General features: G+C 45.9%; 2 protein-coding genes across 2 annotated transcripts in view; both read right to left on the reverse strand.

Moving 5' to 3' along the window:
- The window catches only part of LOC146560418 (uncharacterized), a 358,436-nt gene extending 347,177 nt beyond the window's left edge, over positions 1-11,259 (reverse strand). Inside the window, exons 1-2 of the mRNA XM_085244410.1 lie at positions 9,985-11,259; positions 9,714-9,912 (exon numbers count right to left, since the gene is read on the reverse strand). Of these exons, the coding sequence (XP_085100536.1) occupies positions 9,714-9,912; positions 9,985-11,259 (1,474 nt within the window). The remainder of the gene's footprint in view (positions 1-9,713; positions 9,913-9,984) is intronic.
- Positions 3,038-9,551, reverse strand: LOC146560447 (olfactory receptor 51G1-like). The gene is made up of 2 exons (XM_085245185.1): positions 9,444-9,551; positions 3,038-4,000 (listed from the first exon to the last, which is right to left on the reverse strand). The coding sequence occupies exons 1-2, from the start codon at positions 9,549-9,551 to the stop codon at positions 3,038-3,040; spliced, it is 1,071 nt and encodes a 356-aa protein (XP_085101311.1).
- Positions 11,260-18,043: the final 6,784 nt, after the last annotated feature.

Here is an 18,043-nt window from a genome sequence, read left to right on the forward strand (position 1 = left end):
GTACAATTAGAATATCTAAACATAAAGTGAGGGTGTGCTGGGAGGATCTGGCAGAGGGTCCAGTCCACAAGATCTTTAATTCCTGGATCTTGCAAAGCTTCAACAGCATTTTGAGGGAAGCTGAGTGGACCACACCTTCATTGTTGAAGCTGTGTACGGAGCTGTGGCCACATGGCTGAATATAAAGAAATGAAGATCTTTTGCATATCAATGTATTTTGATTCCATAGGATTAGGATAATCATTGATTATAATGAGTTTAACCTGGGAACATACAGTACCGCCTATTTCTGTTTCAGCAGTGCAATATGTAAGAAAACCTTCTCATAACTTACGATATTGTGTCTGTTTTGTCAGCTTTCCTTGTTTTTTGTAACCTACTGGTCACAACAAAGTTGAAACAATGACAAGCTGTTTCATGACTAGCTGTGGCCTATTGCTGAGTCCAGGCATGGAAGTCGGGGTTGCTGACTGTGAACTTTCATTATGCAGCCCAAAGAGGTCACAGTGATGTGAAGGAGGCCATTATAAAAAGCAGAACACTGCTGTCACGCCAGGAACTGCAGGAGTGGACAATGTTTGGATCGTTGGTAACACTTTTATGAACTTTTATACCTATTTACACCGGTGTGGAATATGCATAATAAAACTGCACGTGTGACTCTAAAGTTTTCTGTAATGTGTTTATATTATTCTGTTTCTTAGCATGTGGCTAAAGTGCAACACTAAGTGGATCAGCAGTGAGCTGGTGGATGTTCAGAGTTGGTGTCCACATAAATATGGACAACACATTCTACAACATCAGGAAAAAGCTGGAGCAGTGTTTCAGAAAGTCTGTATGAAGTTTGCAGGGTGTGTCTTCATGGGTGGGTCCTCTGAGGGGGGTCATTACCGTCCTCAGCCCTCTGAGACCAGAGCTGAGGTCCGCTCCGGCTGATTGGTCTCTCTGGTCAAAAGCACTCACAGATAGTTGCATCAGAGGGAGTTGGAGGAAACTGTGGCTAATGAGGAGACACCTCAGGGACAGAAATGTTTACATGCACAGGTGACCTTTAATCTACCTGTTACAGTGATGATGTAACTCTTACAGCATCAGCAGGTTTACTTCAACAGAAAAGTTCTCTCACTTTGTTCAAAGTCTTAAATTTATCTTTTGTGGAAATAACTAAAAGTCAACTCTCGGTCCAAGACGGCACTGATCCCAGTGCCACGTTAGCTTCCTAACACACAGCAGGCCTGAGAGCCACTGAGGGTTTAGAGTCAGGCTGTCACATGATTAACTGCACGCTGAGACAAGAAGAAAACGGCCATAAACTCGTCGCTCGCACTAAAAACAAAACCCTTTAAATATGCATTTTTATTAAAGGCTGCATTTGTGTGGTAGAAACTTCACTCGCTTCAGAGAACACTGGACCGTCATCGCTGCCAAACATGAACCCATGTCTGAACCCGGCCTTCAGTGAACCCTGACCTAAACCTCAAGTGGGTCACTAAAAGTCAGCGAGTGCCTCTTAACTGCTCCCCTGACAAATCAACTGATTTAAGCATTTCTAATGAAGTGCTGCAAAATTCAAAAAGAGAAATTTGAATCAGAAGGTTTTCCCAGAATGCACTTTGTGAACTTTCCTGCAGTGAATGATCAAAAACAGATCTGCCACCAAGTTCCTGCTGCTCCACATCACAGACATGAAACTGAGGCAGGTTGAGACTGATAGACCATCCCACGGATCTGGAATGATCCACGTGCAGAATGACCCCATGGTCAGCTGATCCTGTTAAGCAGAAATGTTTAAGGTGGCAAAAATGATGCAAACTTATGAATGTATTGTCTTCTACTTTTGAAAAAAAAAATTGTCAGAAGGTTCAATTAAAAACTGCAGTTTCCAAAAAGTTTAATTTTCTGGCAATTATTTCATAGTTCAGACTTTACAGGTTAACAACCTGCAGAACAGCAAGATCCTGTTGGGTGTTAGGTCAGTTTAACTTTTAAGGACTTGAACAGAAAGCATCTGGACTTCTGGACATAAACGACCTCACTCAGAACTGACAGAAGTCATCTATGTTCACTACGAATGACCATCTTTGAACAAAGGGGGGCTTACAACTCCGATTTATTCTGGGATCCTTCCCAGATGCCTTGATGTCCACTCACATCTTGTCAGTCTCACAATGGTTTCAGCCCAAATCTCTGCTGGTAATGACCCACAACCTTTTTCACAATGGACGGAGGGATTGGAGAGCAACTTCGGGTTACTACCTTGCCCAGGGATATTGGCATACATGCTAGGGGGATTGAACCACCAACCTTGCGATTAGTAGGTGACCTGCTCTACCTCCTGAGCTACAGCCAGTCACCTGTACAGCACCCCATGTGACTCAGAGCGGCCAGCCCGGGACAGCCCTTTGCCACATGGCTTCGCCTCTCTCTCTGTCTTCACTGCACTGTCTAACAAAGGCCCAAAATAAACTTTGAAAAGTCCAGTCGCTTTTCTTTCCAAGCTCCTCAGACAACCAGCACCTGGATGGCCTACAGAGAGATGTCAAATGAACTTTTAACCCTTTTTACTGAATTTTTCCACGTTGGTCCGGCTGTATGGAAAGTGCAGCTGTGATGCATGTATGAGCTAAAATCTTCTGTTTGTGGTTTCTGAAAATGTGCTGTGTGCTGGATGAAGTAAAGACTCAGCTGCTGGTGTGTCATTTCACTCAGAATCTCTCAACAAAGCGACGGCAGACTGTGCCTCTGCCGGAAGAACTGTAATAACTGTGTAAGAAACCTATTGTGATTCATGCTGCAGACACAGTATTTGAGTCTGAATCATGACAGCCTTTTAGGATGTGACTGTAGCTGTAAGATTCATGAGCAACCAGAGGAGTAAGATGGCTTTCAGAGGCTGCTGGTTTGAATCTGCACAGAAGAGTTTACACGAGTCAGAGGCAGCCATGTATTTACATGGAATAATATGCAATAATAATAATAATATACAATATTCACCACAGTGTTCAGAGCAGACATGATGATGATTTTGCTTCTGCAGTTATCTCCTTTTGTGAGCAAACAGACGTTTGCGGATGTTGGACATGTTCAGTCCGTACAGTACGGGGTTAAAGAGCGGCTGGCAGGTTAGAAAGTACAGCGATAAAACAATGTGCACCATGCTGTGCACACTGCTCAGACTGAACCTGCTCTGGATCACTTCAAAGCAAACACCAAAAGAGAAGTTTAGCAGAGAGGACAGGTGAGGCGTGCAGGTGCTGACGGCTTTCTGTCGGGTTTGTTTGGATCCAGAAAAACAGACTTTGAGGATCCTCACATACGAGCAAAGGATTAAGATAACTGGAACAAAGACTGTGAGAGCTGTGATAAAAAGACCATAAATGTTATTTGCTGTGGTTTCAGAGCAGGCCAGTTTCACAATGGAGTAGTTCAAACAGTAAACCTTGTTAATGACGTTCCCACAGAGCTCCAGAGGAGCGATCAGTAAGATCAAAGCAAGAATGGTAAGAAAAGAGTATAACCAGGAAAGTGCAATCAGCAAGACAACCGTTGCAGGCGTCATACGTGTGTGATATTGCAGAGGACAGCAGATGGCGAGGTATCTGTCATAAGACATGACGGCTAAGATGCAAAACTCAACACAGACATACGAGTACAGACAGAAGATCTGCAGGAAGCAGAGAGGAGCAGAAACAGTGTGAACATCAGAGAGGATCTGAACCAGGAGGAACGGAAACAGCCCTGTGCTACCATACAGCTCATTCACAAACAGGCTGCACAGAAACATGTACATAGGTTCATGTAAGCTTCTGTTCACACAGATAACCACAATCAGCAGGACATTGGCGCAAAGAATCAATAAGTATAAAGACATAACAACCGTGAAACAGAAATATTTCACAGTACTGGTGTCGAAGTAAGCAGCAAGTGTGAAGTATGAAACCTTTGAGGAGTTTATGATGAGCTGTATTTTGTTCCCCTGCGTTGTGTCTTCACTGTGATCCTGCAAACACACAATTTCACATTTTAGGCGTTTCTCATCATAAGCCATCATCACATGATCAGAGCAGGAAAAACACGTTTCTCTCTTTATGTTAATGAACACAGATGTGCTACACACATCTGTCAAAGTATCTACTTAAAAGTATTCTCTACACAAACGTACCATTGTGTGTTTGTGAAGCTTCGCCTTACTGCTGCCACGCTCACTGAAACTTTCCCTGATCGCAGAGGCAGCCGTCACTAAAGCTGGAGCTGACTGATGCAACAAATCAGCAGAAAAAACCTGACAAAGACCGCCTACCTGTTCAGGGAAATGATGTCAGTCTTTGGCCTTATGAACAGCACCGTCTGCAGAGACCATGAAATACAAACCTTCCTGATCCTGGATACTAAACTGAACTGGTGCCAGCTGAACTACCTCCAGATCAACGCCAGTAAAACCAAGGAGCTGGTGGTAGACTTCCGCAGGCACAAGCATTCTCCACTGCAACCACTGAACATCCAGGGTATGGACATTGAGGCTGTGGACAGCTACAGGTACCTTGGTGTTCATCTGAACAATAGACTGGACTGGACTCATAACTCAGACGCCCTCTACAGGAAAGGGCAGAGCAGGCTGTACCTGCTGCGGAGACTCAGGTCGTTTGGAGTGGAGGGCCCACTCCTGAAGAAATTCTATGACTCTGTGGTGGCTTCTGCTATCTTTTATGGCGTGGTCTGCTGGGGCGGCAGCATCTCTGCTGGGGACAGGAAGAGACTGAACAGGGTGATCCGAAGGGCCAGCTCTGTTCTAGGATGCCCTCTGGACCCAGTGGAGGTGGTGAGTGACAGGAGAACGGCGGCTAAGCTGTCATCCCTGATGGACAACATCTCCCACCCCATGCAGCAGACTGTGACAGCACTGAGCAGCTCCTTCAGTGGGAGACTGCGGCACCCACGGTGTGGGACGGAGAGATTTCGCAGGTCTTTCCTCCCCACTGCTGTCAGACTCCACAACAAAGACTTTAACTGATCAAGCACACACATCCACACATGTGCAATAACACTAAGTGCAATAATCCTTTCTGGCATCGTTGTATTTTTACTCAGTTGTATATAGCATTCGTATTCTATTTTTATCTTATTGTATATTTTTATTCTATTTTATTCTACTGTATATAGTATTTTATTTTATTCTATTCTGTACAGTTGTGTACTGTATTTATTCTTATTGTATTCTAATTTTTGCCTCATAACTTTTGCACTGTCCACTTCCTGCTGTGACAAAACAAATTTCCCACGTGTGGGACTAATAAAGGTTATCTTATCTTATCTTATCTTATCTTATCTTATCTTATCTTATCTTAAACCACCAGAACAACCTCCTCTGCAGCACCCTGGTCTCATCACTAACTGTTCTCAGGGAAGTTTGAAGGTTTCATGGGTTTAAGAAGTTGTTAGTGGACACGGGTAGCTGCATTCTGACCACAGTTGTTGAATGAATCAGTGAGAGTATGGAAGGACTCAGCAAATTCCTGATCAGGGTGGATGTGAGGGAGTGAACAAAAAAAAGGGGAAACCTTTTAAGGACAAATATACTTGCCATTGTAAAATGTGTGCATGGGTGGAGGAGGGTGGAGTAGGTGGGGAGGCAGATTGACCTGTTGGGGGGAGAGGTGGGGGCCGAGTCTGACTGAGGCCATGTCCACACTAATACGTTTTCGTTTGAAAACGCATCATTTTCTCTCCATCCAAACTGAGACGGCGTCTTCAGTCAAGGAAAACGGAGCTTTTTGAAAACGCTCTCCAAAGTGGAGACATTTGAAATGCCGTTTTCGTGTCGCCTTGTGGACTGTGTTGGCAAATCAGTTTTACCCCGGTTCTTTTTATTCCTCGAGCATCCAGAGATGGCACCGGACTTAGTAGTCAGGTGCCACAAAATCTTTATTCATCTTCATTTATCTTTAAGTAAGTAAGTAAGTAAAATTTATTTATATAGCACATTTCACAGATAAAAATCACAAAGTGCTTTACTGTAAGATCCGACATACAAGTTAAAATTAATTAAATTAATTAAAAGCCCGTTTGTATAAAAATGTCTTCAGCTGCTTTTTAAAGGAGTCAGTAGAGTCTAGACAGCGTAAAGACAACGGCAGAGAGTTCCACAGCCTCGGTGCCTGAAAAGCCCGATCCCCACGTGTTTTAAATCTAGTACGTGGGACCACCAGTAGCCTCTGACCTGAAGACCTAAGTGCTCGGGATGAAGCATGAGGTTTCAGTAGGTCAGAGATATACTGGGGAGCTTCACCGTGCAGAGCTCTAAAAGTTACAACTAAAATTTTAAAATTTACTCTTCTTCATTTAAGCATGCACTTCTAGAAGGGAAGACGAGGCCAATGTCCCTCTCCAAAATCTTCACCCCTTTGTTAGTTACAGCCAGCTTTATAGAAACGTCCCCATCATAAACCCCCTACGGTGTGCTGCAAACTCTGTCTGTGTCTATGTGCACGAGCACATGAATGCCTACATGTGCACGTTCCCTAGTGTCTATGTGAGTGCTCATGAGTGAGTGTGCGTGTGGATGTGTGTGCGTGACCGTTAAAACACTGTGGGTGTAGGTAACTCCCTAGAGGTCATAAAACCCCTCTCACTTCCAGACCACAGGTATCCAGTTACAATGTTGAGACCCCCACCCTAAAACTTCCTCTGGGGAATTTCCACTCAGCATAAACTCTTCTCTGTTTTACTTTCACAGCTCAAGTGGGGGAGGGGTACACTACTCCTAAGTCCACGACAGAGTGAGGCCTTTATTACTTTAAGGGCAGTGTCTCTACAACAGTTCTACATTCTATGATAACACATTTCTAAACTCTAAATCAGCTAAACATTCTACAACTGCAAAAAACCGAAGGTTTTCAAAAACGATAATGCATTTTAATCATGTGATGCAGTCATGTGACCTTTACAGCTAAGATGGCAGATGGCATTGTCACGAAGTGGGATGGACTCAAGCGCAGACGAGGAAGCTAGAATACAGTTACGTTTACTATACAACACCAGGTGCAAATATATACAAGTGAGAGGGCGGGGGAATCCAGGGCACAGGGAAATCCGGGAAAGGAGCTCTTCACACACAAGGGACTTCACAAAAACACAGCACACCAGCAGCCCGCACACCAAGGGTTCCAGGGAAGCTGTCACGGTTTGGCGTGGCAAACCGTGGGGGATGTGGGGAGGGAGGACCCAGGCGCGGTACTCTGTGTATAAACAGTGCGTTTATTTACAGTGATGGAAACAATAACAGTAAATCCCCGTGCTCTCCCGTGACTCCCGTGTCGTGTCTTCCCAAAAAGTCTGTGCTCCGTGTTCTCCACTCTCGTGTGTCCACACACACCCCGTGCCTGCTGCCCTCCGGTGTTCCACGCTCCTCCTGAGGGGAAAATGACAGAGGCAGCCGTCAAGACACGTAATTCCAGTAGGCATACACTCACAGACTAAACTGAACAGAAGACTAACGTGGAGTCTCGTGCAATGATCCCGCGTCGGTGGGCGCTCCAAGACTCTCTTAAGTAGCTCCCCCGACGAGGCCTGATCAGCAGCAGGTGTGTGGCTTCGGGTGTGGCCAGTCCCCTAGCAGGGCCACACCCCCCAGGCCTGACGGCGCCTATAAACAAGCGCTCAGACACACAGCCACCCACACACACACACACATATGTACAAGCACGGAGAAGGGGAAGCAACACCAAAAATACATAATAGTATCACAGGTCCATGACTGCCCAGGGGTCCTGGGTCGCCCAGTCCCAGGACCCTGACAGAAACGGAATTCCTGTTTACAGACAACAAGTGATTAATCCAAAGGGTCAGCGATACGAAAAGGCAACAAGAGACTAGTACTCCGGAGCTTACTGCCGAGGTTACTCAATAGTCCGCGACGAGATGCTTCCAGCCACTGCCTTAACCCTTTAAGACCTACCATAGAACCAAGTCTGCCAGAACTTACTTTATATTTTTTGCCATTTTTGGGAGCATTTCAAGTTGCTATACATCAATACAACTGTTATAGCCCATATTCTAATAATATGTCTGCATTAAGTCCATAGTAACTACATCAATTGCAAACAAGTGCAATAAAGTACAAAAAAATTGAAAATCGTTTTTGTTTTGTTAACATATATTTCTACTTGGAGAAATTTAAGAGACTTATCCCTCAAAACTTTAAATACAAAAAAGTTGCAAAAAATAGTTTACAACAACAGGAAATTTATTTTGAGTGTCTTCATAGTTTTATTTTGGAGATACAGCAATTTTTATATATGTCACGGGGTAGAAAGGGAGACGTTATTTAGGGTTTTTTACTATGCATGTTTTGCTGTGTTTTACCTTTTTAATATTTTAATATTGTACAATGGGTTATTTTTATGAGTTTTACTGCATGTTTTTATAGTATTTATTTGGTGACTTGTCCTGGAAAGACTCCGCCCCTGTTAGGTGACGGCTGTGTGCGGACAGGGATAGGACCCAAGATGCAGACTCCAGAGAGAAACTTAAACCAAAACAGCTTTAATGCTGAACTCAAACATAACATAACTGGAAAAAGGTCAAAAATAAACTAACACCGGCGGATTGACAAAGCACACAGCTAAATAAACGGTAGATCACGACACGGACACAGAGAAACACAGGGCTTAAATACACAGAGGGAGCAATCAGGGAATGAGTAACAGGAGGGAAACACAGCTGGGGCAAATCAGGCCTAACGAGACAAGGGGAAGCAAAACCAGACACATTAACATCAGACATGGACTTTCAAAGTAAAACAGGAAACCCATAACACAGACTGAACAAAAGACACAGACTCACATGCAGGCACTACAACAGAGGGAACAGAGACGTGGGACCAGGGCAGACACAGACACTGACTGGACACGGGGATATAGCAACTAAGGATACACAGAGACGCGAACTAGACACGGGGATATAGCAACTAAGGATACACAGAGACGCGAACTAGACAAGGGGAGACAGCTGACAGGGGAGACAGAGCAGCTAGAGAAGACAGAGACATAAACTATAAGACAGAACCAAGAAACCAAAGACTGAAAATAATAAATAATAAAATAAACTCAAAAACCCTGGGTCAACGACCCAGGCATCCTAACAGTACCCCCCCTAAAGGGCTGGCTCCCAGACAGCCCAAACCGAAACACCAAAACAAAAAACAACCCAACCAGGGAGGGCGGTGGGGGAAACAGGACGGAGGGCTCGAAACAAACCAAACAAGGAGCCAGAAACAAAAAAAAGTGCAAACAACAGAGCCCAGAAAGCAACATAAAAAAAACACAGGCTCATGACAGGCGCAGGCGGCCAGGAAAAACAGTTCACACAAAGTTCAGGGGGCCGGCCCGGAGGCTGACGGCCCAAGAGCCCAGAAAACAGTTCAGGGGGGCGGGCAGGCAGGAGACACCGGCGGCGACGGAGTAGGTCAGGAGGCCGGCCGGGCGGGAGGCACTGGCGGCGGCGTAGTTCAGGGGGCCGTCCATGACGGCGGCGTAGTTCAGAGGGCTGTCCATGACGGCAACGACGTCCAGTCATCGGCCGGACAGGACGTGCAGGACGAGCAGGCCGGACAGGACGTGCAGGCCGGGCGGGACGTGCAGGCCGGACAGGACGTGCAGGAACAGACAGCAGGGAGATCTCAGGAGCAGACGAAGCTGAACACTCGGAGGCTGGACCAGGCGGAGCTGCAGAGGCTGAGGATGGACCAGGCGGAGCTGCAGAGGCTGAGGATGGACCAGGCGGAGCTGCAGAGGCAGGACCAGGCGGAGCTGCAGAGGCAGGACCAGGCGGAGCTGCAGACTCGGAGGCCGGACCAGGCGGAGCTGCAGACTCGGAGGCCGGACCAGGCGGTGGAGCCGGTGGTGGCTGAACGGCCTCGCCAGAACCATCAGCAGACACTGGGACGTGCTGGCTGGGTCCTCCAGCTGACGAGGCAAGAGGCTGAACGGGCCCCTCGGACCCTCCAGCGGAGACAGGTGGCTGAACGGGCCCCTCGGACCCTCCAGCGGAGACAGGTGGCTGAACGGGCCCCTCGGACCCTCCAGCAGGAAGAGACGGCTGAAGCGGTTCTCCAGAACCCCCAGCGGGAACAGACGGTGGAGTGAATGACTGAGGTGAGAACTGAGCAGGTGACTGAGCTGACAGGTGAGCTAATGTTTGAGCTATGGAGAGAAGTTTAAGTTGTATTGACTGTTGTAACGATGGTAGTAATGGTGGGTGAGATGGTGGATGCGCACTAAGCTGAGCTATGTCTTCCGAGCCTACGGAAAACTGCTGGACGGGCTCACCTGAGCCTCCAGCGAGGACAGAAACCGGTGCAGGGGCCTGCTGGGCAGTAGCCGCTCCCATCCGCGGAATAGGCACGGGCGCAGAGACTAGCGGAGCCTCAGTCGGCCTGGAAACTGGAGCAGGGACAAACTGGGCCCTAGCCCCCCTCACCCGAGGAACTGATATAGGTGCAGGAGACGGCTGGACCGCATCTGCCCTGGGCGGAGGAGCACCGGAAGGCAAAGGAGCAGGCTCACTGAAAACTGGTTCATCAAAAATAGGTGATGACTCTTTCCCACCATGTTTAACAGTCCATACAGTCTTAGGTTTAGCAGTGTTCACAGTCTCAGAAAAAACAGACTCGGCAAACTTGGGTTTTAGCTTGTTCCCACTCCAACAAGCAGACCTCGAACTAAAAATCCCAGACGAATGCTTATTGTGATGAACTAGTGCGGGAGGATTCAAACCAAAACTGGCCTCCCAATCCAAATCCTCGTCGAGAAAAGAAATCCCGAAAGTGTCTGAGGTAAGTTCATAGTCTTTACTGTTTAACAGCTCAGGTGGAGTTTGGAAGGTGTAGTCCTTTTGACTCACCACCGGAGGTTGCTCAGACGTGTCCATATGACGGCGACGTGAGCGCCGTTTCCTTTGGGCAGAGGTAGCTGGCGGCGTTAGCAACTGAGCCTCCGGTGCACAGAATGGTGACGCTGAGGCCGGAGCGTGAGCGCCTGAAGCCACGCGGAGGACTTCCAACTGAAGCGGCCGCATCTTGAGTGCCAGCGGAGCAACAGGTGGAGACTTCTGACAGCTCTGGGGACCACCGAGAGCCAGCCGAGTGCCATGGAAAATGCGCACGACGTCAGGGGTGAGCCATGGCTTCCAGCGGAGTTCCTCCTCCAGCTGGGCAAAGGCTGCTCGGCGTCGCTCCTGAAGTTCAATGTCTGCTGGGTCCATAGTATGGTCGTGATCTTCTGTTAGGTGACGGCTGTGTGCGGACAGGGATAGGACCCAAGATGCAGACTCCAGAGAGAAACTTAAACCAAAACAGCTTTAATGCTGAACTCAAACATAACATAACTGGAAAAAGGTCAAAAATAAACTAACACCGGCGGATTGACAAAGCACACAGCTAAATAAACGGTAGATCGCGACACGGACACAGAGAAACACAGGGCTTAAATACACAGAGGGAGCAATCAGGGAATGAGTAACAGGAGGGAAACACAGCTGGGGCAAATCAGGCCTAACGAGACAAGGAGAAGCGAAACCAGATACATTAACATCAGACATGGACTTTCAAAGTAAAACAGGAAACCCATAACAAAGACTGAACAAAAGACACAGACTCACATGCAGGCACTACAACAGAGGGAACAGAGACGTGGGACCAGGGCAGACACAGACACTGACTGGACACGGGGATATAGCAACTAAGGATACACAGAGACGCGAACTAGACACGGGGAGACAGCTGACAGGGGAGACAGAGCAACTAGAGAAGACAGAGACATAAACTATAAGACAGAACCAAGAAACCAAAGACTGAAAATAATAAATAATAAAATAAACTCAAAAACCCTGGGTCAACGACCCAGGCATCCTAACAGCCCCTACCCGATTATAAACCTGATCACACCTGGGAGGTCCCAGAGGCCAATAAGAGGGCCTGGAAGACCACAGAGAGGAGAGGCTTGAGGGGAGGCTTGAGCGACGGGCAGGAGTGAGCGGTGTCAGGCGGCGCCGGCGCCTGCAAGCCGAAGGGCTGGCGAAGCTTGGTGTCAGCAGTGCGGGAGGACGATACAGCACCAGCGACTAGGGACGCAGAGCGAACAGTCGGACGGCAGTAGCAACAAGAGCCCAGCTTGTGCACTGCGGGAGAGCAGAGGCGGCGAGACAGCTGGTGCCGATTTGCAGTTTTAAAGAAGCGGCGAGCGGAATTGAGAGCTCTGCCCACCCGGGGTAAGTCTTTGACTTATCCCCTTTTTACGAATGAAAACTGCTTGAAAAGAATAGTGACTGCCGCTCCCTCCCTTCCTTCAGCGTACCGGGACGCGGAATGCAGGGAGGAAGGCGAGGTTTCCCTTTTACACCACTTCGCTGGATTTTTTAGTTCTTTGTGACTTTTATATCGTGGCGGATGCCACTGGACTTTTAATGTTGTGTTTTATTGATTTTTATTGTGTTACCCCTTGGCCAGGGTTGTTTTAATTGCTTTTGCATTTTTAATTGTTTGTATAATAAATTATATTTTAATTATACAGTTTTTAATTCAGTGCATTCCCTCGGCGGCTCCACTGCTCCGTCCGTTTTTGAGGAGGGTTTCCCTTCTAGAATAACACCTGTGTTAAATCACAAATACATCCGTTACATATACTGCAGGAAAAAGGAAAAAACAATCCTATGATGCAAATTTGCAAAGAAAACATCAGGTGCATCAAAATAAACTATTTCCAGCTGTGCAATTCGAGTTCTAAGCATCCCAGCAACTATTCAGAAAAGCATAAAGTCAAACATGACCTATAAAAACACCAGTATAGGCTTTTAAGGCCTACAAGTAAAAAACTATATTTCCACGAAAATGACGTCACTTCCGGTTTCGGGCAGGAAATGCGGACATGCCATCGTTCGCGCTGACATCTGTTTCAATGTGGGAAGTGCTATGAACAGCTGATCGGATCGGCAAAGCGTGTTTCTGGAATATCATGTTTTTGTTCCTGCAAGCGCTTTTTATGCAGTTTTTGCAAAGCTTTATGTGGAAGGAAACCGTGACCGAGGACAAGCTGATGGCGTAAGATGTAAGTACAACTCCTCCGGTTTCATATGCAAAGAAAATTATTGCGCTAGCTTACACGGTTCAGGTTTTACAGGGATTTAAAAATAGTTACACAAAACGGAGCGTGCTGCTCTGACCGGCTTTAAAGGGTTAAGTAGTGGATGAGTTTAGGCAATGAAACACGTGTGTGATTAACTTCAGGTGAGAGGGCCAGGGGCGGGAGCCCGCAATGAGCTCCGCCCCAGCAAGACACGGCAAGCGTGAGAGAGGTAGATGTAAACAAGAAACATGTAGCCAACCTGAGTCAGCCAGGCAGACACGGGGACCATGACAGGCATTGTACGGCAGTTGTTTTGTTGGCTCTCAATTTTGACAGCCCTATTAAAGATTAATATCAGTTTGTACATGCTCCAGAAGACGGAGTGTTTACTCAGAGCTGTTGTTCAGCAACTTTGTGCCCTTGTGTTACTCGCAACAAACTATAGGACAGGGGTGCAACAACTAGAGTCATGGTGCCACGACAATAACTTGGTCTTAAACACCAAAAAGACCAAGGAGATCATTGTAGATTTCCGGAGGAAGGGTCATAACAACCATCTGCCTCTCTTCATTGGCAGTGAGGCGGTGGAGAGGGTGAGCAGTTTTAAATTCTTGGGGGTAACTGTGACCGAGGACCTGTCCTGGGGCAACCATATCACCTCAGTTGTACGGAAGGCCCAACAGCGCCTCTACTACCTGAGGAGACTGCGGAGCGCACACATTCCCAGATCTCTGATGTTGAACTTCTACAACTGTGCCATCAGCAGCGTTCTGACGTATGGATTTCTAGTGTGGTTCCCCAGCTGCACCAAGGCCGATCAGCAAGCACTCCAGCGGGTGGTGAAAGAAGCTGGCAGAATTATTGGAACAAGTCTGCCAGAGATCAGTAATATCTTCCCCACTCGCTGTCTGAGGAGGGTGCACAGTATCCTGCGGGACCAACATCACCCTGCGTGCCACCTTTTCCATCTGCTGCCCTCAGGGAGAAGGTACAGGTCTATACAGGCCAGAACATCCAGACTGGCCAACAGCCTGTATCCACAGGCTGTGAGGCTCCTGAACTCTCTGCCCCCCTCTCACGGACAATAACCATATCCAACTTCTTAATAGCAATGAACTGGTCTGCATTGGTGCATCATATCTTTATTCTCTTCCCCCTCCTGCCCCCCCCCTCCTCTTTCTTAAATAGATAACTATCATATCTGATATCATATCTCACAGTACAATAATATTGAATGGGTTGCATTGTTGTATTTTGTCATGTTTCTCAGGTCTTTGTCTGAATTTCTACAAACATTATTGCTAAGGATTGTCTTATTGCATTAGAGTCACACTGGGTTAAATATGTACACTTGGGTTTTAAGGGGTATTTATTATTTTCTTCTTTTTTTGGGTTGTATGGAAGCCCCAAACGCAATTTCATTGTTCTTGACAATGACAATAAATAAATACTACTAACAACAAGTCCACCTCATTGTCAGTCCATTTAAAAAACTCAGCGCTTTTCCTCGACATTTTGCTGCAATGTTTCAAAGAGCCAGAAAGTAAATAAACGGCAGACGGAAATGACGCAGGTCGAATGCACAAATGGAAAACTATAGAGTGGACACGGATGTTTTTAGATTTAGATTTTCAAATTTATCCCGATTAGTGTAGACATAAGCTGATGGATGCCGGTTGGTAAGGATGCCTTTGATCCAGGAGTGGGTGGGTGTCTGAAGGTGGTCCAGTTTGGTGCTGAGATGTCTGGGATTATGGTGTTAAATGCTGAGCTGTAGTCCTCACGTAGGTCTTCCTGTTCTCCAGATGGCTCAGTGCTCAGTGAAGAGCAATAGTGATGCTACATGGTTTAATTTGCTCTGTAAGCAACCTGGTAGGGGTCGAGAGAGGGCAGCAGACAGTCTCTGGTGTGCTGAATGCTCCTGCCCTTTTGTGAGTGTGGACGCTTCATCTCTTTGCTCTTTAATGCTTTGCTTCTTTTGTTGATTTTTATGCTGATTTTTTCCCTTTTTCCGTGTGAGCTTACCTGCGATAGCTTCTGGACACTTATAGATCATTAGGACTAAAGTGTTCTTAACAGAAACAGCAACATTTTTATAGTTAACTTACCTTCAGCGCTCCGTGTGTCTGTGGCCTACACACAGCTGAAGCCTGATTACAGCGTCTGGGCACCGAACAGCCTCAATAGCCTGGAAAGGTGCTAACCGCTAGGCTAACTAGCAACAAGATGCCTTCCCTCTCCACAGATGACTACCACAGCCTCCTGCAGAAGATTGCAGTAATGGAGACAAAAATTCATTGTTTAGAAGTAAACGTGGAGGTAAATGGACTGTGTGGAAATGAAACAACCTTGCCTTTGATTCAAAACAATGGCGATGAGCAAGCTAGTACACAGCTAAGGAGCACAGATGACATGACCAAGAAAGTAGACTCTGTGCATTATTATAAATCCTCAAGCGATAATCCCCCCTTGGACTGTCTTGGTGCAAAACCAAGACATAAATCATGTCTCCTGGAAGGGGGAGGACGTATCACAGGCAGGGCACAGCGAGCTGAAATCTCTGAAACCAACTGGCCTTCACTTCCTACGAGACAGAGAAGCTCTTCTACCCCTGTATACGAGAGGAAACAGGACTGGACAACCGTGAATAGGAAGGTTAACAACAAACCTCCAAAACAACTGAATGTGAAACTGCACAACAGATTTGCTCCACTATCAAAGGACCCTGGATCTATATCGGACAACCATCCATCTAAAAGCAGCGAAGTAAGGTCTGAAAATCTGTTGAAAAGTGAAAGGCCACAGGGAAAGCTAAAGGCTAGGCCTGAAACTCTGATTGTGGGTGACTCTGCCGTAAAGGATGTACAAAGGATGTGCGGTAAGAACACTAAAGTCCTCTGCTTTCCTAACGATATGGTCAACAACCTGAAGGAGAGAATTCTTCAAATTGCAGATGAATATCCAACTGTGACAAACATTGTTCTGCATACAGGGTCAAACGATGTGTCCAAACAACAGTCGGAGGTTCTGAAACGGGACTTTACTGGATTATTAAATACTGTAAACTCTCTGAATGCAGCTGTATTCATCAGTGGACCTGTACCGCCGGTCAGAGGAGGAGACGAGAGATTCAGCAGGTTGTTTACACTGAATAAATGGCTCATATCAGCATGTGCTGACCACTCAGTGCATTTTATCAACAACTTTAATATTTTTTGGGAACGCAGGCATCTGTTCAAAGCAAATGGATTTAATTTTAACAAGTCAGGGGTGAAACTGTTCACCTCCAACTTGTTTTATTCCATACGTCATCCATCTGTGCTTGGTGCAGAGGCTGAGATAAAAGTCCATGCATTCATCTTTAGTAGGCTTGATTACTGTAACAGCATCTTTACAGGTCTACCTAAAAAAAAATCAGTCAGACAACTACAGCTCATTCAGAACTCTGCTGCTCGAGTCCTCACTAAGACAAAAAAAGTGGACCACATCAGTCCAGCTCTGAGGTCTTTACACTGGCTGCCTGTCCGTCAGAGGATAGACTTTAAAGTTCTGATGCTGGTCTATAAAGCTCTGAATGGTTTAGGACCAAAATACATCAGTGACCTCCTGACCCAGTATGAACCTTCCAGATCCCTCAGGTCATCTGGATCCGGTCTTTTATCAGTTCCCAGAGTCAGAACCAGACACGGAGAAGCTGCATTCAGCTTTTATGCTCCTTATATCTGGAACAAACTCCCAGAAAGCCTCAGATCAGCTGAAACACTCAGTTTATTTAAATCCAGGTTGAAGTTATTTATATAGTCTAATATGAGCCATCTCAGGGCACTTGATGATGTAAAGATAGAAAGAAAGAACCTTAGCGAACCACAGTTTGTGACAATGGGGTTGTTATACAGTGGCTTGCAAAAGTATTCAGCTTTTCCCACATTTTGTCACATTACAGCCACAAACATGAATCAATGTACATGTGAGAAGTGGAACGAAAATCACACATGATTCCAAACATTTGTTACAAATAAATAACTGCAAAGTGGGGTGTGTGTAATTATTCAGCCCCTGAGTCAATACTTTGTAGAACCAGCTGCAGTTCCAGCTGCCAGTCTTTTAGGGTCTGTCTCTACCAGCTTTGCACATCTACAGACTGAAATCTTTGCTCAATCTTTGCAAAACAGCTCCAGCTCAGTCAGATTAGATGGGCAGCGTTTGTGAACAGCAGTTTCAGATCTTGCCACAGATTCTGGATTGGATTTAGATCTGGACTTTGACTGGGCCAGTCTAACACATGGATATGTTTTGTTTTAAACCATCCCATTGTTGCCCTGGCTTCATGTTCAGGGTCGTTTTCCTGCTGGAAGCTGAACCTCCGCCCCAGTCTCAAGTCTTTTGCAGATAGTGTATCAAGGCAAGGCAAGTCTATTTATATAGCACAATTCAACAACAAGGTGATTCAAAGTGCTTTACAGAGACATTAAAAAACAAAACAAATAGAAAGCATGATTTAAAATTGAAAAAAAAGAAAAAGAAAGGACTAGTAGATAAAATCAGTAGTTAAAATGTAAGTTTTGAAATTTAAGCTCAAAAGTAAAACAGTGCAGATTTGGTGCTTTATTCAAATGCAGCTGAGAACAGGTGAGTGTAGTGACGTTTCTGTGGTCCAAGTTTAAAGTATCGTAATGTTAATGTTCACATCAAGCAGCAATAACACAGAAACAATTATCTTTTCTTTCATTATTCAAACAGTTTTCAATAATCTGTCTGGGAATGAAGACACTTCCTCATTTTTTTACATCTCCATTATTTTTATTTGACTGATTTCAATGACTGTTAGACATGTCTGCATCAGCTGTCGAATGGTAAATTTCCAAAGCATAAACAATATATCATATGTAGAACCGCTCATTCTTCATATCAGTGTAGTTTATCTC

The sequence above is a fragment of the Mchenga conophoros genome, linkage group LG14 (genome assembly GCF_057382185.1).
Source record: "Mchenga conophoros isolate Kocher_MC1m ecotype Shallow Benthic linkage group LG14, M_conophoros_male_GT1.1, whole genome shotgun sequence".
NCBI classification, from domain to species: Eukaryota; Metazoa; Chordata; class Actinopteri; order Cichliformes; family Cichlidae; genus Mchenga; species Mchenga conophoros.

Bases quoted from the DNA above. Each gene is read 5' to 3' on its own strand.
- LOC146560447 (XM_085245185.1), bottom strand. From the start codon at position 9,551: ATGGACAGCCCTCTGAACTACGCCGCCGTCATGGACGGCCCCCTGAAC. The intron at 4,001-9,443 runs GTCTCCTGCCTG...GTGTGTTTGCAG, and splicing joins CCTACTCCGTCGCCGCCGGT to GATCACAGTGAAGACACAAC.